General features: G+C 47.3%; 2 protein-coding genes and 1 long non-coding RNA gene across 22 annotated transcripts in view; 2 read left to right on the forward strand and 1 right to left on the reverse strand.

Annotated features, from left to right (window-relative positions):
- Positions 1-21209, forward strand: part of si:ch211-200p22.4 (phosphatidylinositol-binding clathrin assembly protein) — a 41651-nt gene extending 20442 nt beyond the window's left edge. The window contains exons 5-21 of one of the 20 annotated variants that reach the window (XM_052062401.1): positions 576-669; positions 797-908; positions 1416-1522; positions 2679-2720; positions 4859-4879; positions 6084-6169; positions 6248-6371; positions 7064-7200; positions 9100-9200; positions 9963-10124; positions 14029-14169; positions 14259-14289; positions 14554-14698; positions 15151-15174; positions 15798-15854; positions 16850-16966; positions 17087-21209. In XM_052062401.1, the coding sequence (XP_051918361.1) occupies positions 576-669; positions 797-908; positions 1416-1522; positions 2679-2720; positions 4859-4879; positions 6084-6169; positions 6248-6371; positions 7064-7200; positions 9100-9200; positions 9963-10124; positions 14029-14169; positions 14259-14289; positions 14554-14698; positions 15151-15174; positions 15798-15854; positions 16850-16966; positions 17087-17101 (1516 nt within the window). In that variant the 3' untranslated portion in view covers positions 17102-21209. The remainder of the gene's footprint in view (positions 1-575; positions 670-796; positions 909-1415; positions 1523-2678; positions 2721-4858; positions 4880-6083; positions 6170-6247; positions 6372-7063; positions 7201-9099; positions 9201-9962; positions 10125-14028; positions 14170-14258; positions 14290-14553; positions 14699-15150; positions 15175-15797; positions 15855-16849; positions 16967-17086) is intronic. The other 19 variants (XM_052062402.1, XM_052062404.1, XM_052062405.1 and 16 more) reach the window with 19 other exon arrangements.
- LOC127599239 (uncharacterized) lies at positions 13452-14022 on the reverse strand. Its single transcript, XR_007962061.1, has 2 exons — positions 13626-14022; positions 13452-13591 (listed from the first exon to the last, which is right to left on the reverse strand). It is a non-coding gene; the product is annotated as an uncharacterized LOC127599239 (long non-coding RNA).
- A 137-nt stretch (positions 21210-21346) lies between the features above and the next one.
- Positions 21347-26068, forward strand: zgc:92429 (uncharacterized protein LOC445063 homolog). The gene is made up of 10 exons (XM_052062612.1): positions 21347-21658; positions 22519-22568; positions 22640-22696; positions 22762-22916; positions 22997-23100; positions 24099-24151; positions 24237-24307; positions 24390-24492; positions 24567-24749; positions 25618-26068. The coding sequence occupies exons 1-10, from the start codon at positions 21595-21597 to the stop codon at positions 26044-26046; spliced, it is 1269 nt and encodes a 422-aa protein (XP_051918572.1). The 5' UTR covers positions 21347-21594; the 3' UTR covers positions 26047-26068.
- The last annotated feature ends 195 nt before the right edge of the window (positions 26069-26263 follow it).

The following is a 26263-nucleotide window of genomic DNA, read 5'->3' on the forward strand; positions in this document are numbered from 1 at the left end:
TGGGATACATCCCAGCAACCAGACATAAAGCGGTTCCAAAGATGTGTCGGCATAAAAAAGATGCTAGATTAAGTAGCATAAATTTTTCTACATCGTAAAATTGGTATTTGATTGACTGCTAACATGAGCAGGGGCGTGGCTTCAGCACATTCAACTGACACGCCCACAAACGGGAAACGGCAACGTTTCACAATTACAGCCTAATTTTATTTTTTTTTAACTTTTTTCATTTTTTTATTTTAATAATCCAACTCTGGCAATGTTGTTTTCAACTCTCTTCTGCGTTTTTTTTTTTTTGGTCCAATTTCAAAGACCTTTATTTTCACTTTACCTTTTGACTTTTTGTGAATCATATCAGTGTGAGCTCGTCCTTGACGCGGCGATCCTTTGTTTCTGAATCTCAAATCAGTTTTCAGTTGCAAAGCACACGTGGCTCTGCCGACGTTCGTTATAATAATAATAATAATAATAATAATAATACATTTATTATTATTATTATTATTATTGTTATGTATTGGTTCTTTTGTGTTGTGCGGGTTTTCCTAATTTGCACTCAAACATTTGTCACCGTGCAGGACCGACGGTGTGATGCGAACCATGAACACGGAAAAGCTGATCAAGACGCTGCCCATAATTCAGAACCAGCTCGATGCGCTGCTGGATTTCCAGGTACTGTGCTTGTGTGTGTGCCCGCACACATGAGCTGATAGTTGAACGATATTCATTCGTGTCTCTCTGGAAATGGGCGCTCAACTCGTTTGCTTCCACCTTCCTTCCTCCTCCTCCTCCTCCGCAGGCCAACCCGAACGAACTCACTAATGGTGTGATCAACTCTGCCTTCATGCTGCTCTTCAAAGACTCAATCAGGCTGTTTGCTGCTTACAACGAAGGGGTCATCAACCTCTTGGGTAACGCGCTCACCTTGAATTAATTTTTATTATGATCTAACCTGGCGGCCCGGTAGTCCAGTGGTTAGCACGTCGGCTTCACAATGCAGAGGTGCCGGGTTCGATTCCAGCTCCGGCCTCCCTGTGTGGAGTTTGCATGTTCTCCCCGGGCCTGCGTGGGTTTTCTCCGGGTGCTCCGGTTTCCTCCCACATTCCAAAAACATGCGTGGCAGGCTGATTGAACACTCTAAATTGTCCCTAGGTGTGAGTGTGAGTGCGAATGGTTGTTTGTTTCTGTGTGCCCTGCGATTGGCTGGCAACCGATTCAGGGTGTCCCCCGCCTACTGCCCGAAGACAGCTGGGATAGGCTCCAGCGACCCTAGATCTAACCTACAAGCGTAGCGTATTAAGACCGTCGACGTGTATGTAGTTTGGGTTGCCATGGCAGCGGCGTAGGTTTCCCAACGCATTCACAATTTATCATCCTTGTGCTTCCCCCCCCCCCCTCTTCCTCCCTTCCCCCTGCAGAGAAATACTTTGACATGAAGAAGAACCAGTGTAAAGACGCGCTGGACATCTACAAGAAGTTTCTTTACAGGATGACAAAGCTGTCAGAGTTCCTCAAAGTGGCCGAGGTATGCACAGACACACTCGCATGCAACAAATCCACAGTGCCCCCCCTTCTTTCCCTTATCCTGACCAAGACGGACGCCCTTGCGGCCCGCAAATCGTCCCTCTTGTCTTTTCGCCTCTCCTTTGCACCGAGCAGATACGAAACAGTGAGAGTCAACGGCCGTCACGTCAACCCTCGCTCGAACGAATCCCACTGTTGTGTTCTAATTAGCTCTCAGAGCTATTCGAATAGACATTCCCCCCCCTCCCCCCCTCCAGCTGATTAAAAATGATGTAAAGGAACTCTGGCTACACATTTAAATATGCGTCAGCGGATGATTTCTTCTGAGTCGCAAATGTCTTGAGGCAAAATGTGGATTGATGTTTCCCAAATAAAGCCCATCCGTCAAATTGCTTATTGCTTCAGGAAGTGTGCACGGCTTGAAAATCAAACTCAAAAGTACCTGAAACGTTTGGCCAGGAATAACAAAAACTAATAATTGAAAAAGATATTGGATGTTCATTTCACAAGGAAGCTGATGTAGTAGCTTTATGGGGCAAAAACTTTTTTTTTAAGTGCTCAAATCTGGAAAAGCAAGGTCAATATAATTCCAAAAGGATGGCAAATAACTGTATTTGCTCCGCCCCCTCCAAATCAACCAAATTGTTCTTGCTTGACCTCAATCCGACCTCGGTTTTTACTTTTCTAGATGTAACAGCTGCTTTTGGAGGCTGCACCCAAGTGATGTGAGGCAGACGTACAAGCCCTGATGGTGACTTGTTTAATCGTACTCGACCTCGTCGTCTTTATCTGTGTCCCAAGAGTCCACGTATCTGTCGGGGCTGTTAGTCCTCCTGCAGCTGCGTTTGCTGTCGGTGTCCTTTTTTTTTAAATTTATCTTTTTTTTTTTTTTTATATCAATGTGTTGTCGTCACAACACGATTCATCACAGCCGTCATGCCATTCTCCACCTCACGTTGGCCATTTCACACCGATCAATCGCTCCGTGTGGCGTCACCAATTTCCGATTTTGCTGTCTTTTTTTCTTTGTTTGTTTGTTTAGCGCATGAAGGAACAATTTGTTTTCTCACATGGACCCTGCTCTGTTTTCCTCCATTTTTTTCCCCCCACCCACCTTCCTCCCTATCTTTATTTTTGTTTTTTTTTTCTTACAACAGGAAGTTGGAATAGATCAGGGTGACATCCCCGATCTCTCGCAGGTCAGTGTACATCTCACCTCCTTCTTCTCTTCTTGCTTTTCTACGCCTCGCCTCTTTCTCCCTTTCTGTCCCAACACTCATTCATGGACTCGCCTCATTTATCTCCTGATTGTACCCGTTTATTTCCACACTCACCAACAAGCTTTCCCTTTCACTCTCCACTCACTTATTATTTGTATTATTATTTTGGATTTTCAATCATCTTTCTGGTCTTGAAGGCTAGCTCCGACCTCTTTAATTTTTTTTTTTTTTCGGCATCCCGGGCTCATTAGAGATACCGTCGTAAGCTTAACTCGACTGGAACGCTGCACCACCAGCAACTGCAGAGTACAACTAACTGCAATAATAAAGAGCCTGAGAGCATTATTCAAGTTCATCTTACAGTCTCGAGGCCGGCTCGCCCATTAGGCCATGGAGGCAGATGCTCAGCACTCCGGGGGGGCTGGGGGGGGGGGGGGTCATCTTGAATATCATTAGTTTCTCTTAACTCTGAAAATGGAAAAGATATTCGGCCAATGGAGCAATACAGCAATTCCCAATTACATGTACCGTCATGTAATTCAGGGGTGCTGGAGAGGAGGGTCCGTCAGGAAGTCGAGCCTCAGATTGAGGAGGAGCAGTGTGGTTTTCGTCCCGGCCGTGGAACAGTGGACCAGCTCTACACCCTTAGCAGGGTCCTTGAGAGTATGTGGGAATTCGCCCAACCAGTCTACATGTGTTTTGTGGACTTGGAGAAGGCGTTTGACCGTGTCCCTCGGGGAGTTCTGTGGGGGGTGCTTCGTGGGTATGGAGTACCGAACCCCCTGATACGGGCTGTTCGGTCACTATACCACCGATGTTAGAGTTTGGTCCGCATTGCCGGCAGTAAGTCGGAATCGTTTCCAGTGAGGGTAGGACTCCGCCAAGGCTGCCCTTTGTCACCGATTCTGTTCATAACCTTCATGGACAGAATCTCTAGGCGCAGCCGAAGCGTTGAGGGGGTCCGTTTTGGTGGCCTCAGTATTGCATCCCTGCTTTTTGCAGATGATGTGGTGCTGTTGGCTCCTTCAAACGGGGCTCTCCAACTCTCACTGGAGCGTTTCGCAGCCGAGTGTGAAGCGGTTGGGATGAAAATCAGCACCTCCAAATCTGAAACCATGGTCCTCAGTCGGAAAAGGGTGGAGTGCCCCCTCCAGGTCGGGGGGGAGATCTTGCCCCAAGTGGAGGAGTTTAAGTATCTTGGGGTCTTGTTCACGAGTGAGGGCAGGAGGGAGCGAGAGATCGACAGGCGGATCGGTGCAGCGTCTGCTGTGATGCGGACGTTGTATCGGTCTGTCGTGGTGAAGAAGGAGCTGAGCCAAAGGGCGAAGCTCTCAATTTACCGGTCGATCTAACTTCCAACCCTCATCTATGGTCACGAGCTATGGGTCGTGACCGAAAGAACGAGATCCCGGATACAAGCGGCCGAAATGAGTTTTCTCCGCAGGGTGTCCGGGCTCTCCCTTAGAGATAAGGTGAGAAGCTCGGTCATCCGGGAGGGGCTCCGAGTCGAGCCGCTTCTCCTCCACATCGAGAGGAGCCAGATGAGGTGGCTTGGGCATCTAATTCGGATGCCTCCTGAACGCCTCCCTGGTGAGGTGTTCCGGGCATGTCCCACCGGGAGGAGACCCCGAGGAAGACCCAGGACACGCTGGAGAGACTATGTCACCCAGCTGGCCTGGGAACGCCTCGGGATCCCCCAGGGAGAGCTGGAAGAAGTAGCTAGGGAGAGGGAAGTCTGGGCTTCCCTGCTAAAGCTGTTGCCCCCGCGACCCGGCCCCGGATAAGCGGTAGAAGATGGATGGATGGATGGATGTACCGTCATATGAAAAAATATTTCCAAATAAGTGCAGAATGATCGACTTTTTGGGGGGGGGCGACTGCCTCACCGGCAGAGAGAGGCGACAAAAAAATGTCGCCACGTTGACTCGGGCCAACCCTGTATAGTGTGTACAGTATCGTAATGTCTGGCTTCAACTTTTGGGTTGATTTTTAATACCTTATAGAGGGCAAAAGTAACAGAAATCCCTCCCCCCCCCCAAAAAAAAAAATCCCCAGCCGTAACAAACCTCATCATGGTTTGTCACAAATGATCCTTTCTTCTTCCTCCTGTGTCGCAGAAAACAAAAGGATCATACATTGTAGGTGGTGGGTTGCATATTGCGTTACTTTCTCCTCTCCGCCCGTTTCGACACCCCTGCATGCAAGAGCGCCTTTTTTTTTCTTTTCTTTTTTTCTCTCGCAAGCGTGTGATCTCGCAGGCGCCGCATGCACACGCAGGCACGTCGGCTCGCTTGTTGCCTTGCTTTACAATCCGCGCCCGGCCAACTCGCGCAGATTGCTTTCTGCCCTCTCGCGGGCAGACTGCCACGGCAAAGCGAAAAGGCCATGAAACTCCATGAATAGAAAATGAGCCTCCGTCTTCATCTGCATGACTCCCTCCGCCGGCGTCTCGGGAGAGTTGCTTTTAATCGCGGCTGACCTCAGATTTCCCGTGTAATCATGATGCGGGAGATAGAAAGATACGAGTGGCAAACGCTATGCTCTCCCCCCCAGCCCCCACCCTCCTCCTTGTCCCTAAATCTTATATCATGAATGATTAATAGCATCGGGCACCTTACTGATTGTATGTCAGCTAATATTGACTCGGCTTACAAGATCCTCTTCTCCAAGCAAAACTACCGTCTCGCCCACCGCAAAGAGCTCACGAGACAAAATGCTTCCAGATGTTGCGTGCGCGCGCATTCCTTGTGGCTGGTGACGTTGTCATATTTTCACTCGAGAGGAAATTGCTCTCCCTCGTGCTCGCTGCAAGAAGCAAAAGCGCAGCTGAAACGTGGATTGTTGGAAGTCGCCTCGTTGGCTCGCGTTCGCGCCTCGAGTTGAGCGCATCTGAACCATCGCGTCGTCCCCAACCGATTTATCTTTCGGCAACCGACCCGCTCGAGATTTGAACCGAGGCGGAAATGAGTGCCGCACAGGGCGCTTGTTGTGGAAGGCTGAGAATGCTGAAAATATGTAGCAAAAAAAAAAAACAGAAAAAGAAAACGCATGACATCTCGATCGACCCGTTTCCTTGCTTCTTTTTGTTTGAGAGCTTTAGAGTGTTACTCCGCTCACCGTGTCAATGTTTGCTGCATGTTGCCATGGCTACCTTTTTACTGCCTAATGCACTCTCTTACCTTCCCGTGAGACCAAATTCTTCCAGCTGAGAAACACGTGTTCCTCTCTCATGTGTGGGAGGCGACCTTATACAGAAAGTTGACTTGATTCAAGTCAGTTTACATAATTTTGCCCCCCCCTCCCCACACACACACATGTTGTCCCTATCCTTTTTGTCTCAAGGCCCCCAGTAGCCTCCTGGAGGCTCTGGAGCAACACCTGGCCTCCCTGGAGGGCAAGAAGACCAAGGAGCTAAATGCAGACGCCAGGTGAATATTTGGCAGATGACGGCGGCTCCTAATCGGCGCCGCTCAATTTCCTCTGTGCGTTGGTCTCTCGTCTTGCAGAGCGTCCACCCTGTCCAGTGCCGTCTCATGTCTCGCCTCCACCGACATGTCCTTCGCCCGCATGGATGAAAAGGAGAAGCAGCTGGCCCTGGAGGAGGAGCAGGCCCGACTGCAGGCTCTTAAGGTAACCGGCAGCGACTTTGTGAAATAGAACAAGGTTTGAAGAATTATTATTTTCTGCGGGTGTACTTGGCAACGCTAAGGGAGAGTTGGAGTGAGCGAGCGAGGATCTTGGCGACGCGACGGCGTCCGCATGGACTCGACACGCACCGCTAGTGTCCGTCTGGAGCTCGCGCTGCGATAGCAGCCTTTCCCATTTGTTCCTTGTTGCACTGTTGGAATATAAATGAAGAGGTCTGCCGCCTTTATAAACTCACACGCAAGACACCTCGGATCCGGAATCAATCCCAGCGAAGACATTTGATCATTGCGGCACTGTATTAACACATCCGAAAATCAGAGATACAAGCTGTCAGACAATTAAATCAGCCAATGAAAATGTTTGGAAGGTCCTGGTGTAAAAGCGGCCTTTCGTCTGAGGTTGCACGGTGGATTCCCGGCCGCAATCAAGCTATATTCTTGTATTTTTAAAGTCCTGTCATGTTGGCTAATCTTAAAGCTGCAGCGGAGGACATGTACTGCTTATTAATTTGCATTGATTCCAGTCCGCTGTTTTTTTTTTTGAACACTATTGATGTGTCCTTGGGCCACCTTAAAAGTTGCAGAATGTATTTAAAGCATCACTGTTTATGCTTGGAATCCCAAAAATGAAATGGAGGGGAAAAATTGTGTATGCGCGTGTCCGCTTTTTGCCAGGATCAGCGTCTGAAGGAGATCAGCATGCAAACTCCGCCCTCTGCCTCCCCCAGCAACCAATCCGTAGGCAGCACCCACAACAACAACCACATCACGCCAACGCCAGAGTTGTTCGGCTCCACGCTCTCAGCCAACAGGTATGAGAGAACATTCTCTTTATCAATTGAGAGTGCCGTTAACTGCCTCGCGGCTGCAATAGAGTGACGTTTTGAAGAGGAATTTTCCAACGGCGGCTTTCCCTCATGCATGTTGGCGGAAGAATAATGATTAACAAAAAAAGGAAAGCCAGTTCCGAGATAAAGCCACACGTAGCAAACGACGACATGATGGAACATTTCACAAAGGGGATGGCGGTGTTTGCAGCTTGAAGTGAAGCAGTCTGCGGGGAAGTGACATCGCATATGCGCAATGTCACATTTTGACCACATGATTTGGCTGAAAAATTATGTGGGTAATGATCAGGTTTAAAAAAAATTTCAAAATAAGGACCCAGAAAAGAAATGACTGAATTTCTGTACTTTTAACATCCATCCATCCATTTTCCGAACCGCTTGATCCTCACTAGGGTCGCGGGGGGTGCTGGAGCCTATCCCAGCCGTCTACGGGCAGTAGGCGGGGGACACCCTGAATCGGTTGCCAGCCAATCGCAGGGCACACAGAAACGAACAACCATTCGCACTCACACTCACACCTAGGGACAATTTAGAGTGTTCAATCAGCCTGCCACGCATGTTTTTTGGAATGTGGGAGGAAACCGGAGCACCCGGAGAAAACCCACGCAGGCCCGGGGAGAACATGCAAACTCCACACAGGGAGGCCGGAGCTGGAATCGAACCCGGTACCTCCGCACTGTGAAGCCGACGTGCTAACCACTGGACTACCGGGCCGCCGCATCATATTTATTCATTCATTCATTCATCTACCGAGCCGCTTGATCCTCACTAGGGTCGCGGGGGGTGCTGGAGCCTATCCCAGCTGTCTCTGGCAGTAGGCGGGGGACACCCTGAATCGGTTGCCAGCCAATCGCAGGGCACACAGAAACGAACAACCATTCGCACTCACACTCACACCTAGGGACAATTTAGAGTGTTCAATCAGCCTGCCACGCATGTTTTTTGGAATGTGGGAGGAAACCGGAGCACCCGGAGAGAACCCACGCAGGCCCGGGGAGAACATGCAAACTCCACACAGGGAGGCCGGAGCTGGAATCGAACCCGGTACCTCTGCAGTGTGAAGCCGACGTGCTAACCACTGGACTACCGGGCCGCCGCATCATATTTATTCATTCATTCATCTACCGAGCCGCTTGATCCTCACTAGGGTCGCGGGGGGTGCTGGAGCCTATCCCAGCTGTCTCCGGGCAGTGGGCGGGGGACACCCTGAATCGGTTGCCAGCCAATCGCAGGGCACACAGAGACGAACAACCATCCGCGCTCACACTCACACCTAGTGACAATTTAGAGTGTTCAATCAGCCTGCCACGCATGTTTTTGGAATGTGGGAGGAAACCGGAGCACCCGGAGAAAACCCACACAGGCCCGGGGAGAACATGCAAACCCCACACAAGGAGGCCGGAGCTGGAATCGAACCCGGTACCTCCGCACTGTGATACCAACGTGCTAACCACTGGACTACCGGGCCGCCTTACTTTTAACATATGAATGTCAATATAAGGATGATATTCCTCCTACAGCAGTGCGCTGGAAGTGTTCATTTTGCGGACGACGCGAGCCCAAAGCAGCGTCGCCGATGGGCACATGAACCTTCTTCATTCAATGTTCATAAGTGTCAAGTGTCACAGTGCATGAATGACGGTTCACCAACCATCTTGGCACGACGTGATATTTTCAGCAGGCTCCTTTGTGCCAGGAGTGACAGTCCGTTCGTGTTTCACTTTGCCTGATTGTGACTTGAGATAGTCGCCTCTACTTTGATGATGCTTTTGTCTGTTTTTTTCCCCCCCCTCAGCCGCGGCCTCCATAACGGCGTCTTATTTTCTCACCGCTTTCCTTTTTTTTTTTTTCGTGGCCCCTCAGTGTGCCCCACCTGAACAGCGACTTGTTTGATCTGCAGCCAGCCTTCATCCCCGCGGTGCAGTGCACTCCTTCCATCTCCTCCGCCAACAGTGCCTGGGGAGGTACGCCACACGCGCAATCACGTGCACATAGATTGAAGATATGTTCAGAGGAACGGCTTCAGACAGGCAGATAAGCAAGTACGCCAGTGCTTCCATCATTGCATTTCATTGCCATCACCGCCCACCCACCTTCATTGTTCACCCCCCCCCACTTCATTTCTTGATTTTACCACCATTGCCTTGTAAAAGAATTCATGAAGTACTGTGTGGTTCTGCCACTTTCACGTAACGTCGCCCTCCTCTGAAAAACACGCATGTCCATTTTTTGTCACTTTTGAGATTTTTTTTTGTTTTTTGTGGGATGTCTAAAATAATCACATAATTAACTAAAAAAAAAAAAACAAAAATAGACATGCAGCAATGATGAGCAGTTTTCATCTTTGGGTTTTGACCTTTCCGCAAAGCAACCATTTAGTAGCGACACGCCCGAAGAGGCTATTAAGCTTGCTTCCTGATAGGTTAGTTGCTACGCGGAACTTGTTCTATTATCTGGTTAAATTTGTCACTAACCCCCCCCCCCTCCCACCACCAAGATTTTATTTCATGGCAGTGATGCAGCGACCCAAACCAAAAGTGTATCAATGAATTTCCTCATGCCGAGGATTAGCTGTCCTCCCCCCCCCCCCCCCCCCCAAAAAAAAGCCAGCCGGGTATAATTCGTTAGTAAACGACGACAATTCAAAACAATGGCAGCCACATATGATCTTTGTGTCTTTTATTTCCTTTTTAATTGTTTTGGTTCATTTTTGACCGTTGGTGAAGTTCTTCCAAAAGGAAGCAGCACTTATCCAAGAACGGAACTACATCCCTCAGGACTGGAGAGCCAGCCCCTGCAACAGAACGCCCCCGGCATGACCGTAGATTTCGATGCCGTGTTCGGGAATAAGGCCGCTCCTGCTAACGACGGAACACAGCCAGCAGCCGGTAAAGCTTTGTGCCCCCGTCCCACCGTCCAGGCTGGAAACTAAAAACTTTTGGCTTTGTGGGCCGCGCCAACATTGCTTTTGATTAACCCTCGTTCTTGCAACTTTTGGCTGCTGTTCAACAGGGGAGGTGCGGGGGGGAGGGGGAGTTGGGGGGGGGCGCTTTGCTACCTTTCCTTGTTACCATGTTGCACCCTGTTGTTTTTCCATCTTAACTTGAAAATTAACTTAAAAAGCAAATCAGGTCATCATTTGACTGTTAATTTTTTTTTTGCCACAAAGTTATTAAAAAAAATAATTCTATTGACAACTGATTTACGAAATAAAAGGGCCTTCCGTTTTCGTTCCTTCAAACATTCTCTGGCGTACACCTGTTCGGCTACATCTCTTCTCCTCGCCTTTCTTCCCGTTAGCGTGCAATCAAGGTGCAATTATTTTCTAGTGGATCTCCACTCTGATAGCTCCCATCCATCAGCGCGACTCCCGGACTTTAATCAGCCAGCTGTTTCACACCAGCCGGCGATGGATGTGCCATTCAGTGATGTTGTTATTTTTCTTTTGAACGTGTATTGGAAAGAAGAGTCAAAATGTACAAGGTGACTGAAAATGTAGCTCCGTATTTTCAAGAATAGTTGCTTTATTCCATTTTTTTGTTGTTGTTGTAAGTTATGTCCCCATTTAAAAAATATATATATACAATACAATAAAATACAAAAGCCTCCTCGCTGCCCATCTTTAAAGCCCTCCTCAAAACTCACTTGTATTCTTTGGCGTTTGACTCAGCATGACTTAGATTTGCTCTTGATTTTACTGCTTGGTGCTTTCTACCGCCTTATTACTTATTACTTATTACTGATTCGTCTTACTGTTTATTGTATATGTTAAATCGCTCCATGTACAGCACTTTGTATGCAGCGATGGCTGTTTGAAAGTGCTCTATAAATACTGTTGACTTGACTTGACTTGACTTGACAATACAATGCATGCTGATTTATATAGCGCTTTCACAACAGCGGCAGCTGTAACAAAGCGCTTTACAAAACTGTTAACATAAAGTAAAATAATAAACACAACACATAACATAAAACGCGGACAGTCGTGCAGTCCTAACCACTTTTCCGTCACACGCTTTGTTGTTTGAAGCAGTTTGAGATGAAAGAGGAGAGAATCAAAGTGTCCTTTAACCCGTGGATCAGAGACGTCATGCTCAAAATGTGCACACGTCGGCTACAAGCTAAGTTTCAATTGTCAACAAGAAGCTGTAGCATCCATTGACAAAAAAAGAGATTGGTTCACTTCTCCTGTCCCATGGAAATCCATTTCAATTCCAAGCAGCGACTCTCGCTTCCAAATACGCATCGGCGCTCTGCGCCAACGCTCCTCTCTCCTCATCCTCAACTTCAGCAGCCATCCATCCAGCCACACCAACGCCGACTGTCCAACAGCGCTGACATAGCCACTGAACAAATTGGGGTTGTGAAAAATGCTGCCCATTACTGGCGCAAAAAACACAAGCACCCCAGGTCTGTCCAGCACCGACAGTCAATGGTGCCGACATTCCTCCCAATCAAAATCTGTGCTGGTACAGACGTGCTGCCGAGAAGGCACAACCACCAAGCACAGATACTGCTCCTTTGACGAATGCCGCGGCCAAAAAGCGCTGAAAACAGTCCATATCAGGTCCGCACGATGAAACAACAAACAACGTGACAAAACAAAAGGCAAAAACACCAAAAAAGAACAAAAAAGCAAGGCTCTTGAAGAGCACTTGTCGAAGGCTGCCTACTCGGGCGCCATCTTGGAAAAAAATCTATATATATATTGCGCGTCGTCCCGCACGCGGTCTGTCCTTCCGTCTGTCCCTTTTCAAAACGTACCTACTTCACCGCGCCGCTGCGCGCCGTCACTGCGCCGCTCAGGCAGTGGCTCACTACGATCTCGCGGGCATCTTAGCGAAAAAATGTTGTCTACCCACAAGCATTGCAATGAAATTGTTAGTTATTTAGTAGAGCTAAACATCTCTTTATTTTCGCGATAAGCAATGAAGATGAACAAAAAGTTGAACCAAGCAACAACACTTTTGTGGGCCGAAGGCCCACCTTACCAGCCTTCCGGGCGGCTCATCAGCTAGTACAGTATATAATTTTAAGTAATTTGCCAATTAGTTGGCAATCTGTATTTTTTCCTGCCAAAAAGATATTTTTGCCAGGCCGTACCTTGCCTTTGTCATCAGAATCAGAATCATCTTTATTGGCCAAGTATGTCGAACACACAAGGAATTTGTCTCCGGTATAACACGCTGCATTACTATCATCGTAAACAACAAAATCATTGAACCATTTTAGAGTAACCAGTAGTTTTGTAGTAACATTTTATAGTACTGAGCCATGAATTAATATGAAAAAAATATATATTTGTATCCACCGACCAACCAAAATGAGCACCTTTTTGTTGTTGTTGTTTTTCCCCCAAATTGCAGCCTTTGAGATTTAAAACTCATATTCTACCCCATTGCGACGTCGATACGAATGTGTTTAATTGTTCATGTGTCCTTTGTGCCTCTGGCTTCTCCCTCTGTCTCCGTAATGCATTAAAAGCTGCCTTTCGGACTGCCAACCCATCTGCTTGACTGGCCGCATCTCACCCCCGTCATTTTTTAAAAAAAATTTATGCCCATGTTTTTTGCCATGCGTGTCTGTGTACGTGTATCTGCCTTTTCTTACGCCTCCTTTTGCCATTTTTTTGCTTTGTCTCGTCTGTTTTTTGTTTTTTTTCTGTCCGTTGCTTCAACACCAGCATTCATTTTGCCTGCGCCATCACACTTGGCAGGAATCACCCAGGCAACTCGCTTCCATCTGCTCTTCTCCTAGAATCTCTTTCGCCGCGCATTGTACACGTCGCGCATAACATCTCTGAAAGCCGTCTTTTGTTCTCCCGCCCCCCCCCATCACCCGTGCGTGCGACATTTTTACCGCGTTTGCTATTCCAATCGAACGCGCCGTGTTTTATCACCTTCACGTCTCGCTGCCCCTCTGCTCTATTTGATCTTCTCAAGAGAAATTTTTCTTTCCTTCCCCTCTCCCCCTCCGCACTCATAAATCACTGAGACAGTGCCAGTTTTTTTTTTTTTTATAATCTAAATTGTACATCATGATAATAAACTACTGTTTCCTGTGGGAGATATGTTGCAAAACCCTTCTGCGGTCGATGCAAATCTTCTTGACCATATAAGAATTTTTTTTCTCCCTTTTTTAAACACATTTGCACATAAGACTGAGCAACACTTTTTTGGTGATCATTTTTCTCCCCCCCCCCCCCCCCCTCCCGCCCACCATATGCGGCCTTCCTTCCTGGCTTCCCTTCTCCCATGTGCGAGGCTAGCAGGAAAAGTGTGTGCTGGATGTCTTGTGTCAGCACTACCATCAGCTCTACAAACCTCTTGCTAACTACTAACCCCCCCCCCCCCCCCTGACTCACCCCCCCCCCCCACACACACACACACTTGTTCCTTTCTTTCTTTTTCTACTCCCCTCTGTGCTTCACGTGGCCAGCGTGGTCATCTTGCAACCAGTTTTGGCTCCCCCCCCCACCCCCCCGGCATCCATTTTCATACGGCCTTTATTTTAAAGTCTTGTTGCTGGACCACCACCAGGCTGAAACACTTCCTGGCTTGTAAGCAGCAACGGGCAATATTACTGACTCATTAGCTCAAACGAATGCTGACATCCCGAGTTTGTTAACGCCGCCAGCGACGCTCACGCGCCGGCACGGCAAATTGCTTGCTGCTATTTGGGCCCACTGGCGACACATTTGACAGATTCACAACGATTCCACCCTCGCGAGCACACACACGGCCGGTATGGAAATCGATTCCGATCACAGGACGGCTTGTATCTCCGCCACAGGTTTTGACACCCTGGGAGATCTGCTGAAGCCGACGGTTCCCATACATGCCGCCCATCCTCTCCCGCCGCAAATGGTCTTCCAGTCTGGAGGAAAGCTGCTCGCCAATGACCTGGACTCCTCCCTGGCCAACCTTGTAGGCAGTGAGTGAAAAATCTGGAATGCCGTGCTGTTGCAGTCTTGTCTCTGTGGTCAAATGTTGGTGATAGCCTGAGTGGTCTTCTTTTCTCAGATCTGCAGTTTGGTGGAACCCCATCCAAGAAGTAAGTCTGATCCATTCAAACTGCTTTCGTGTGCCTCGTCGTTGGCCATGAGTGCGCGTGCATAATGTGAAAAAGCGACAAGAGGGTATTTTTTTAATTCCATTTATTTTTTGGAAGGGGGGCTGACTGAAAAGTCAGTTTGTAGTCTGGGCTTTTCGGCTTTAGAACTCTTCACACTCCTGTCGGAACCGCCAAAATCTCACTGCCCGTGTGTTTTGGTTCAAGTGAAAAATCATGACATGTCCTGGTCTGGTCTTTCTGCTGTTGGCCCTCCAGGCCGGACATGCAATGGAACCAGCCCGGGGAGAAGAAGCTGACGGGCGGCCAGAACTGGCAGAACAAGACCATGTCCACCACCCAGTGGAGCCCCGCCCCCATGGTCCCGCCTCCCATGCCTGTGCCACACGTGGTAAGATGCGCGCATGGTGCTCGCATAGTGTACATGAAGACAAGCTTATCATGAACCGTGTTTTTCAGAATTTACTTTTTTGGGGGGGGGGGTCTTCATTCCCCACGCTGCAATTCGTTGGAATCAGCACTTCCTGCTCCGCTTGACCTCCTCTCACGCGCTTCTTCCGGCAGTTTTGCAGCGCCATCCCCTCGTCTTCCTTTCCTCACTTTGCTTGCTTCACATTTATCGCATCTCCGTTTTGCTTCGTCATCTGCTTGCGATGATTTTACACAGCTTTGCCCTCGACTCCTCGGCGGCGGCGCTTGACCCCTCCGCCCGTTTCCGTCTTTTGCGTTTTTATTCCTTTCTCTTTGGGTCTTTCTTCTCTCCCCCCCCCCCCTTTTTGCTGTTTATCTGTCCACTCATCTTTGTGTCTTTTTGTCTCTTTTTCCTGTTGCATCCTGTTGCAGAATGGAATGTTCTATACTAGTTATGTAAGTACCGATCCACTAACGCGACTTGGTGATAAGCCGCCTTTTTCTTGTGCCGTTCCCTGTCAAATCTGTTTTTAACTCTTGACGTTAGAAGGCAACGATTACGCATCTGTTGCCATTACCCAACTGTGGTGGGGGGGACGCTTTTGTTATATTTGCACGCTACTGTGCTTGGAGGCCCATGCGAATAGTAAAACTGCGCCAAACATGTCAGCGTGTCATTGCCTGACTTGAGTCTTCCAGGACGTTCAATTGGCACGTTGCCGTGCGGGAAGCAGTGGCTGCTATGGGGCCAATATTTGCATTCCAACTTGCCAATTGCTTATATTGAATCAGAGGGCAAGACTTAAATGTTCGCCACCGTTATGCTGTACTTGCACCGAATCTCCACTTGACCAGCATTTAATGTTTGCTCCTCATGCGTACACTGGACCGGGGATTACTTTTATTGCTTCCGGTGTCAACAATTCATACTTGAAACTTTTCCACGCACTAAAGCTTATACACTCCATTTCAATTCCCAGAGGAGCTCTGCTACGCTGGCATCCGCCTCGAATCGTTTTTTTTTTTCCTCCTCCCCCCCCTGCCCGACCACTTCTGAGTTATTTCCCATTTCCTTCAAGGCTCCAGCTCCCGTGGCTTTCCCCATGACGACACCGCAAGTGCCTGTGTATGGAATGGTGAGGAGAACCATTATCTAAACCAGGGGTGTCCAAACTTTTTGCCACGGTGGCCAGATTTTATGTGGTAAAATGTCGGGGGGCCGACCTTGGCTGACATTCTTTACATTGAACAACAATATTGTTCAACAAATTTTAGTAAGCCAGTCTGTTTCACATTTCCATTTTTATTTTAATTCGACAATCTTAAGAATTTCTTTTGGTTCATTTGAAACAGGTATATCACATGCAACTGCTTATTCACTTGACTTTTTCTTAAACAGAAGTCTCCTGAGTGCAAATTGATTGATTTGAAACATAAAATGTATCACCATGACTTTTCAATAGTCACAAAATCTTTGACTCGAACATCAGGGAAATGAACAAGCAATACACATATCCACAACTGCAAGGATCATTTGAAATATGACATATCAGTCAATATAAACACGGAGTGATGTCTTGTTAACTCGTGAGTGATGCCCCCTAGTGTCTAAATGCTATTACTCATTTAGTGAATGCTATTACTCATTTAGCCACTAGAGGGAAGCAGTACTCTATGAAACATCACTCACCAGTCTACGAGACCTCAGTCAATGCAACACGTGTTCCATTGCGCCCAACCTGCGGGCCAGACGGCACTGATTTTATGACAGGGGCCGAGGGCCGGATGAAATTCGACCGCGGGCCGGATTTGGCCCCCGGGCCGGACTTTGGACATGCCTGATCTAAACAGTACACTTTGGAACAGGTTTTTACATAGATTGAGAATATAAAACAGCCTCTACTCCAACAACCATTGTGTCGATTGAAATGTTTTGTGATATGTTGAACGTATTTATCTCGCAAACAGTGGAGAGTTTTTATACAAGAGTGACCAGACTGTCCCTTCCAAAAGTATTGGGACGGCAGCGTCAACACAAAGGAATTGACCGTCCCATTCCAGGACTTTTGGAAGGGAAGTGCATAAAAGACAATTTAAGAGTTTCTGACTGTGCCATTTTTTTTCTGTGTAGGTACCCCCCCAGATGGGTCAGGTGGGTGGGGTCCCAGTCATGGCTCCTCAGCCGATGATGTATAACCAGCCTGTCCTCAGACCCAGTAATCCCTTTGCAGCCATGCCTGGAGCCCAGGTGAGATTCCGTCGTTGACGTCTATGGAATTTGAGACATAACGCTAGTTAGTGTGCGCACTTTTTTTTTTCTTTCCTGGTGTGCCGCTTTATTTTCTTCAATCTTTCTGTCTTTATTCAGATGCAGTTTATGTAATCCAGTCAAGGGCGGGTGGAGGGGGAGTTGAGTGCCAAAAGCGACAAATTAACACAAAGAAGACAAACACACAAGACGAGCGATTATTTGATCAAGCTTAATCGGACAAAGACTGCGACGCAACCGATGCCGCCAAAGCAAGTTGATGAGGCTTGGAGGGATTGCCGTTGTCTGAAGCAACCCGTGTGTGTGTGTGTGTGTGTGTGTGTGTGTGTGTGTGTGTACGGATGCATGGGTAGCTCGCTGCATTGCTGGATGTTTGAGGCTGACCGAAAACGGGTGTGCCAGATTGGCGACGGCGGGGAGGATGCATGTAACTGAGGTGAGGGTCTTTGCTGCCACATTAGCTTTATTTCATACTGGTGCTACTTTGTCCCCTTTTGGCTGCGTCGGCCTGCAACTGTCTTTGTGAGGACGTGCGTGTGTGTGTGTGTGTGTGTGTGTGTGCGTGCGGCAGCTGCTTCAGACAAGCATCCTCCCCTGAAACCACTCCCTCACACGCCAGCCGATCTGTGAGTCCACTCTTGTGATTATGGTAATTGTTTTGTACCCGCCCCCCCCCCCCTGCCCCCGACAAGTCATATTCAAGCCACACCGAAACGCGGGCCCCGAGTTGTGATAGCATGTTTGCGTCGCAAGCAGAATGCGAGTGAATCCTTCGTCATGTGTGTCGGCGCTGCTTCTTGAAAGCCTGCTCACAAAGCATCTCGTAGCGGAGGCCATGCAGGTTGACATGTGGACATGGGAAGCCCCCCCGGGTTATTTTTCGATGTCCTACCAGTGCGCCAAGTTGTCCGCACTGCACTGAAAAAACAAAACAAAAAAGCATTTGTTAAAGTTACTCAATTTTATTGTGTCGAGTGGTTGCATGGAATAAGGTCATCTGGTTGCATAGTCTACTTTTATTTTGTGCAGCCACTTAACGAAATAAAATCGAGCGAATTCAACTCGTTTTTTTTTCTCCCCAGTGTAAAAATTCAGCTTTGAAGTACGCCTTTTGCAAAATAATCGAATGATGACTTTTTCCTCCCCCCCCTCAATGTTGCTATTTACTATGCGATTTCTCACATTTGATTTAACAAGGTCGCAATCGGTTATGCAACACTATTTTTTTTTTTTTGAAAATCTCAACGCTCTTCTCCTCGTGCGCTAAATGGTCTCACGAGTAAGACTTGAGCGCGCTAGCAGGATCAATGTTTTAACGGCTGGCCATGTGATAATGCGCATACATTTCTCTGAGCTCCCTTTTGTATTTTGACATTTATTTTACCAGCCCAGAGAAGTGGAAAGCTTTCTTTTCTATTATCTTCTCCATCAAAGGAGGTGTTCCAGTACGTGAAACAATTTCCACGTGCTAATCCCCCCAATGACGGTGGCTTCTCTTGAATTAACTGTTTTATGCCCATTTTTTTTTCCCTCCCCTGCCGGTAAGCCTCACTAAGCGGAATCCATGTAATGGCTACAGAGGTTGCGTTTCCCCTTGTTGTGCTCAGTGAATGTCTGTGCTCGTTTCCATCGGACATTTTGAATCACTGAAATTGCACTGATTCTATTTAAGTGTCTTTTAGTGTACCCCCCAACCCGCCCCCCGCCCCAATTCTTCCGTTTTTTGAACAAAATGTTGGCGTCAAATGTTGTCTTGTGCAAAAGGTCAGCCAAAGCATTCCATCGCAATGATTTGTCAACACGTGTCGGTGTGTCATTCTACGTCAGTTTTCATCGAGGGCTAGTTCTCAAAGTCTCACGACATTGTCAAAGACACACGTGCTTATTTTGTTGCAAAAAAATGCACACGCAGAGTTTTGCACTGATGTGATCAAGCCGCAGCTGTCGGGTCTACTTTCTGGTGTCAAAAAAAAAAAATAGTTTGGAGTTTTACAGTTTGTGTAAACACACCCAGCCACTTTAGCAGGTAACAAAATGTTCCTGCCATTTGAACAATGGACTTTTTCTACTCCCGGCCCCCAGTCAGTTGTCTTCATCCAGACCTCCACAGCAGTTCTAGTCCTATCACGCTTTTGTCTCCCGTCTTCTAGAACGCTGCTTCTTCTCGCCTGCCTCGTCCACACTTTTGCTGTGTGTAGATATGTAAACACGAATGATGCTCGTGCTCGCCTCGATCATCACCGTTGCTATTGGATAGATGTCGCTCTTGAACGTTTCTCGTTACCGTCTTGTGTTAGCGTTAGACTCCTCGTGCCGTAGATTTCCTGCCTCGTCCTGTACTGCTTTCGTTTCTTTCAATCTTTCTCGGTGTGTCCCACTTTTTTTTTTTTTTTTTGGCAACATATTTGGAGGCTACTGGCCTTGTTGTTCGACTTTGCGCTATTCCCTCTTTTTGCTTTGTAAACCGGTCTCATCTGTGCCTCTGTTGAAGCAGGTCAGCAGCCTATGCGGCATCTGCTCAGGCGCTTGAATGTCCACAGCAAATCATGTGATCATGGGGCCCCAAGTTGTCCCAATTTGATGGAGATATTGGGGACGATAATGTAATTTACAGCTGATCAGTGTCAGCTAAAAAAAAAAAACGATTTTTTTCCCACCCCTTAATTTTTAGAGATCACAAAGCGACAAAGACCTTGCCAAATGCAACAGCAATAGCTTAGTTTTATACTAAACAATGAATTTATTCAGGTTTGTTAGTCGAGGATTAAAAGAAATAAGAAAAAAAACGGCCGCTGACCCGGATGTGAAAAGATTTTGCTCACGTGACCGATGGTCAAGACAATTCGAAAAATACTACAAACTAAGTCCGAATTGAAAGAGTGACGGGTTAACAAGTGTGACACATTTACACTACCTTCAAATACGAGCCTCGCGTGTGTCAATTATTTTGTGACAAGCAAATTTGTGCCCCAAGGGTAGCATCGATTCGTCGTCATACAATTAAGACACACTTCTAAATAAGAATGTACATTTGTTGTTTACTGTGGAAGAAATCAAACGGGCTCGAATGCGGGGGAAAAAATGTGGTCGGGACACCTCTACTCAGCACTTTGACACAAGATGTCGCCGTCAAGCGTGTATTCAATTCACCCTGGGAACTTGACCACGTCGTGCTGTGCGCGCGCAGCTCTCCTAAACAAGCAACATTGTCAAGGTGACGTTTAATTTACTTTAAGCGACTGAATTCCTTTCCCGTAGCATCTGAAAGGCGCGTTCAGCTTTTTGCCTTCCCGCTTGGACACCAGAGAGTAAAGCAGTAAAATGTTTCACCCCCTCTCCCCTCACCTGACGGGCGAGATTAAAAACAACACAAAACCTCTCCGTACCTGCTCCGTATGGCAACTACTGTCAATTCTGCAGTTTTGTATTTCATTATTTCCTCTGCATGGTGCCCGGTCCTGTGTGACGTGAAAAGCTCTCCTTTGTCTCGGGAGACTTTGATATTGCCCGTTCATGATTGGTGAATTAATTAATGGGCTGTGATCCTCGGCTCGATTTCATGCTCATTACTGGTCCGAAGGAAAACACGGATGAGCCTTGAAAGTGACGTTCAAATCAGCGAGTGCATGGTTGTAGCGTTGATTGTTCTTTTTCTAAACAGCATGACGTAACGGTGACCATCATTCAATTTTACCACAATTCCCATATGGAATCTCCCCCCGATATATTTTCGGTGGCCTCACTACTGTTGTAGATGAGCCGCAGCAGCAAAGTGTCCCCAAATGTGTCACGTTGTCCAAGTTTTTTTGTGATTCTGCCGCCATCTAATGTTCACTTCGCGTATTGCAGCTTTATGGGAAAAAAATCTGAAAAGTGGTGGCATTTTTTTTACATCATATCCTGCACTATGCTCATTTATGCTTTTTGAAAATTGAATTATGGAAGAGATATCAGCGGCACCGATGTAATATCACTGATCATGTACACCCTCCCTCTGTCATTCAGTGTCGCCAAACGCTTTTTGAGCTGGTGCCACCTTTCAATCGGTTTCCTTGTACATGATTTCTATTTATTTAATGCAGAATTATATGGATTGTATCGAGCATGGAAAGGCAAAACGACAAAAATCACAGGCTTTTATTTTACAGCAGTATATTTGTTTATTCAGAGGATTGTTTTTCTGTCTTTTTGGAAGAAATAAAGTCATTTTCCATTACGAGAAGAGTGTCTTGTCTTCATCCTTGAGCGATGGCATGTAATTAATAGACTCATTAACTTTGTGTCAGTCCAGTCAAATGACTTGCATGTTAGTTTTTTGGAGTCCACAGTAAGTCTCGGCGGCACCAGGTCCAGAGTGACAGCTGACCCCCTCCACCACCAGAAGGAATGTTCCCCCGGCCTGCAGATAAACCTCAACAGCTGTAGTGCGTAACAGGAGGGAGGTGAGCTTCTATTTTTGTCTTTCTCCCAGCCTGAAAGAGAAGTGTTCACTGGGAGAGCCTCCCTTTCGCCTTCTGGATCTCTCCTGACCGCAGAAACTTGGAGAAGCGGCCCCCGGACTACAAGAACAAGTCAGAGGCCCCCTGCTGCGCGGCGGACGGGTCGACATGGCGCTGCTGTGCTACAACAAAGGCTGCGGGCAGACATTTGACGCAGACTGCAACGAGGCCGGTGAGAGTGTGAATGAATTTCTGGATCCACGTGAAGTTCTTCAAGTTCATTCATTCTAGTTCAGATGATCACCAGTGAGGAAAAACGGTTTATTATTTTTTAGGGGCTACTTCAAGCGGTTTAATGCCGCTCCCGGTTAACCTTATCTGTGAAATTAAACCCGAAACAAAGATCGTTGTGTGTGTGAAAAAAAAAAACCAATCGTCTGAAAGTAACCATTTTTAGTATGCATATATTTTCTATTTATTTACATGTTTGTCTTCTACTTTCTCCCTTTCATAATTGTATCTTATTTTATGCTAGCCTAATGCTAACAAGCAGCAATGCCGGTAACGCCTCACCCTAATCCTTTTTTTTTTCTCACAGTAACAATTTATCTCATGTGGTACTTTTGTATGTGGAGTCATCTGATGACAGTGACTTTGCAAGGTCATAATTCAACGCTGTATTGCGATGAACAATGGCTGCAAACATTTAAGAGAAGTCTCACCTTTCCCTCTGCAATGTAGTGTTGTTAACTGCCTCTTGGGTGCAGCAGTGAGTGACATTTGACAAATCTTGAATAGGCCTCACAATTAAAACCAGTTTTTCCTCACGCCTATAAATAGAATTATAAAATTAAAATACAGGTGGGGACAACAACTAATAACAAGTGCAATAGATGGAGCAGTTTACCATTGATTTACCACACTTTAGGCAACGGAAATAGGACCAAACGGTGCAGCAACTTGTTAAAAGATACTCCAAGGCATATATTCTTTATCCTCTGTAAAAAAAAAATGTTAATACTGCAGTTTATTGAATCACATGAGTCAGTTTGGACATAGTTGCAGTACTCCTGATTCTTTCTCTTTGCAAAGATTCCTGCCTCTTCCATCCCGGAATGCCCATCTTCCACGATGCTCTGAAGGTAACACATGTCACGGTGCAAACAAAGAGCAGAATAAATTGAACTTTTCCAAAACATAACTGCTTCTTCAGGGGTGGTCGTGCTGCCGCAAGAGGACGACAGACTTCTCTGAATTTCTCTCCATCAAGGTAAAACTTTTTTTGGGGGGGGCGGGGGGGGACATTGTGACCTGAAAGGTTTTTTTTCTTCATAGGGCTGCACCCTTGGGCACCACAGTAACGAAAAGCCACGCGAACCTCTGTTACCAGAGGTGTCGTCTGACAAAGCTGGCAGCAAAAACTCCAATGGCCAGGAGATCATCTACCGGGGACCCAAATCTTCTGAAAAGCTGCTGAGAGAAAGACCAAGGTGCCTCGTGTGCCAAGTAATGTTGTTGCCGATGATTCCGGCCACACCTTTTCAACATATCATCTGGTGCGCATGCACAGTTCAGAAGAACCCAAGAGCAAATTGCCCGTCAAAGTGGCACCGTCCCTGGCGAAGGAGCTGGAGAAACTGGACATGAACGAGAGGGCTGAAAAGGAGAAGAAAGGTAAAATAAATGTTGACTTTGCCTTGGCAGTTTTTGTAAGCGTTCCCTTAGCCAAGACTCAGAAGTTCACATTGAAACTGTGTTGCAAAAGTGCCAGGCCTCAATTGGTGTATTTCAAAGCCTAAAAAAATTCAATATTGGTCTGAAAGATGCTCTAAGCAAAATAGAAAACCTAAAGTGTTCATTCATTCATTCATTCATTCATCTTCCGTACCGCTTGATCCTCACTAGGGTCGCGGGGGGTGCTGGAGCCCATCCCAGCAGTCTCCGGGCAGTAGGCGGGGGACACCCTGAATCGGTTGCCAGCCAATCGCAGGGCACACATAGACGAACAACCATCCATGCTCACACTCACACCTAGGGACAATTTTGTGTTCAATCAGCCTGCCATGCATATTTTTGGAATGTGGGAGGAAACCGGAGCACCCGGAGAAAACCCACGCAAACCCCATGCAAACTGCACACAGGGAGGCCGGAGCTGGAATCGAACCCGGTACCTCTGCACTGTGAAGCCGATGTGCTAACCACTGGACTACCGGGCCGCCGCATCATTATTTATTCATTCATTCATTCATCTACCGAGCGGCTTGATCCTCACCAGGGTCGCGGGGGGTGCTGGAGCCTATCCCAGCTGTCTTCGGGCAGTAGGCGGGGGACACCCTGAATCGGTTGCCAGCCAATCGCAGGGCACACATAGACGAACAACCATCCACGCTCACACTCACACCTAGGGACAATTTAGAGTGTTCAATCAGCCTGCCATGCATATTTTTGGAACGTGGGAGGAAACCGGAGCACCCGGAGAAAACCCACGCAGGCCCGGGGAGAATATGCAAACTCCACACAGGGAGGCCGGAGCTGGAATCGAACCCGGTACCTCTGCACTGTGAAGCCGACGTGCTAACCACTGGACTACCGGGCCGCCCTCTAAAGTGTTCATTTATTAATTTATTTTACACATACTGAAACGTATTTTTCTTGTTTTGAAATTTTGCCAGAGAGCCAAGGTGTTGTGCCAGGCACACGGTGCAAGAATTCAGGATGCAAAACAGTAAGTGAGCCTTTTTCTTCTCTACGAAAGCCGACCCATGCCCCACTTTGAGAATCAATCTTCACAAATGTGCTTGTGTCTTCAGGTCTATCAGGGCCCAGAAACTAACGTAGAGGTCTGCACACACCACCCCGGTGCGCCGGTCTTCCATGAGGGGTAAGACGTACTCAAAGGGTGTCAAAAGTATCCGCTCAGGATCATCCCAGGCTGATGGTGTGTCTGTGACTTGCGACCTCAGGTACAAGTACTGGAGCTGCTGCTGCATCAGGACCATGGACTTCAACGCTTTCCTGGACCAGAAGGGCTGCATGGCCGCAAAACATCGCTGGGTCCCGAAGCAGGTGTGTCGCAAGGGAAGATGCGAAAAAAGATTTTCACTCTACCTGTGAGTCAACGTTTGTGTGCGTGTTGACAGGACAAGAAGAAGGTGGCGTGTCGACATGACTGGCACCAGACGACAAAGAGCGTCGTGGTGACGATCTACGCCAAGAACGCCAACGCGGAGTACAGCTGCATCGAGGCCAATGGGACGGTGGTCTCCTGTCACATCCAGTTTGAGAGCGACAAGATCTTCAAGAGAGACTTCCACCTTTGGGGGGTGCGTAAATGCAAAATTGCTATCGTAGCTAACACTCAACAGCAGATTTTAATCCGCGACGGCTTTTTGCGTGTCCTTCACGGTGATCCAAAATGTCCATGTTTTCCAGTAAATACTCAGCGTTGCTTTTTCCAGTCAAGTAATCGGATGACACTGACTTTTATGTATCATAAAGGATGATGTTTTGAAACACTTCTGATACTCAATTTGAATGAATATCAAGTTTTATAAAGGATCGTCGGAGATAGGCACTCAGAAATAACGACAAGACACTTCTGGCTACCAACAATAGGCACTTTATTGGTCCCACGCAGAAATGATAACACAGTTCAAACAAGTTGTATGAAGCTAAAGAACTCTTACCGTGTGCCAGTAGGGTGGAGAGCCAACACCCTCAGCAGAGTGAGCTTCAATACGAGCTGGGCGTTCGTACGGTAACCCATAGCGGACTCTGCTGAAGTAGCATCGCTCCCCTCCTTTTATCCTCTAAAGTGTGTGCATCGGGAGGGGTCATTCTCATCCCTCCCTACGCCACACTGTTTGTTGTGTAACCAAGTGGCACGGACTTGTAATCATTTACTTGCAATTATTCCAAAGCAGGTTCAAGAGTTTACCTCTGAGAAGATATACATTGGTTAAAGAAAACATCACAAAATATCTTAATATACCAGATGACGAGGTAAAACTTGAATAATGAAATAGAAGAGGACACCGGTTTCCAAACACCAAAGTACTCAATAATAATATTAATTTAACATTACTCGCGCATTCATACCGTAGTCCAAAAAGAGCAATGGAGGAATGAGAGAGATTCATGTTTTCCATCTACAAATCTAATTCACTATTTTGAGTTGATGTCGGCTTGCAGGTCATCAGCGTTCAGCAGAGCGTCGTCAACATGGTCCCGTCGAAGGTGGAGATCACGCTCCGCAAAGCCGACGAGGTGGCGTGGGGTAAACTGGAGGACCCGAATTACAAGCCTGAGCCGGAAGCCGCGGCGGAAAACTCGGACGATGCACCAGAGTCGGAACGTCCCGACTGGGACATTGACGACGATGACATCAGCGACTCGGATGAGGAGTGGGTCAACGACACTGCAACCAAGACGACGCAAGTGGAGGTGGACGGAGGCCAACGACAGGCCCACGTTGAAGAAGTGCCAAATGTAACGAGGAAAGAGGTGGAGGAAGAGATGAGGAGGGCCATGGAGCACAAGAGGCAGGCAGAGGAGAAGCTTGAGGAGCTGAAGAGGCAGCAGCAAGAGGAGGGATATGAAGACATGCCCGAACTGGAATAAAACCTGCCAAGAATGTCATAAACGACCCCCAAAATGCCGACTCACAAACTTCAAAATCATTCTGTCCTAAAATGTGAGTTTACAAATAATAAAACATGTAACTTACAAACATTGAGATATTTGATCAAAAGTGGATTAACATTTATTTCAAGTCAACTTTATAGTCAAATGCGCTGCATGTTTTAATTTTAATGAAATTTTACATTTTCATTGTAAT

This window comes from Hippocampus zosterae, chromosome 1 (genome assembly GCF_025434085.1).
Source record: "Hippocampus zosterae strain Florida chromosome 1, ASM2543408v3, whole genome shotgun sequence".
In the NCBI taxonomy this organism is placed as follows: Eukaryota; Metazoa; Chordata; class Actinopteri; order Syngnathiformes; family Syngnathidae; genus Hippocampus; species Hippocampus zosterae.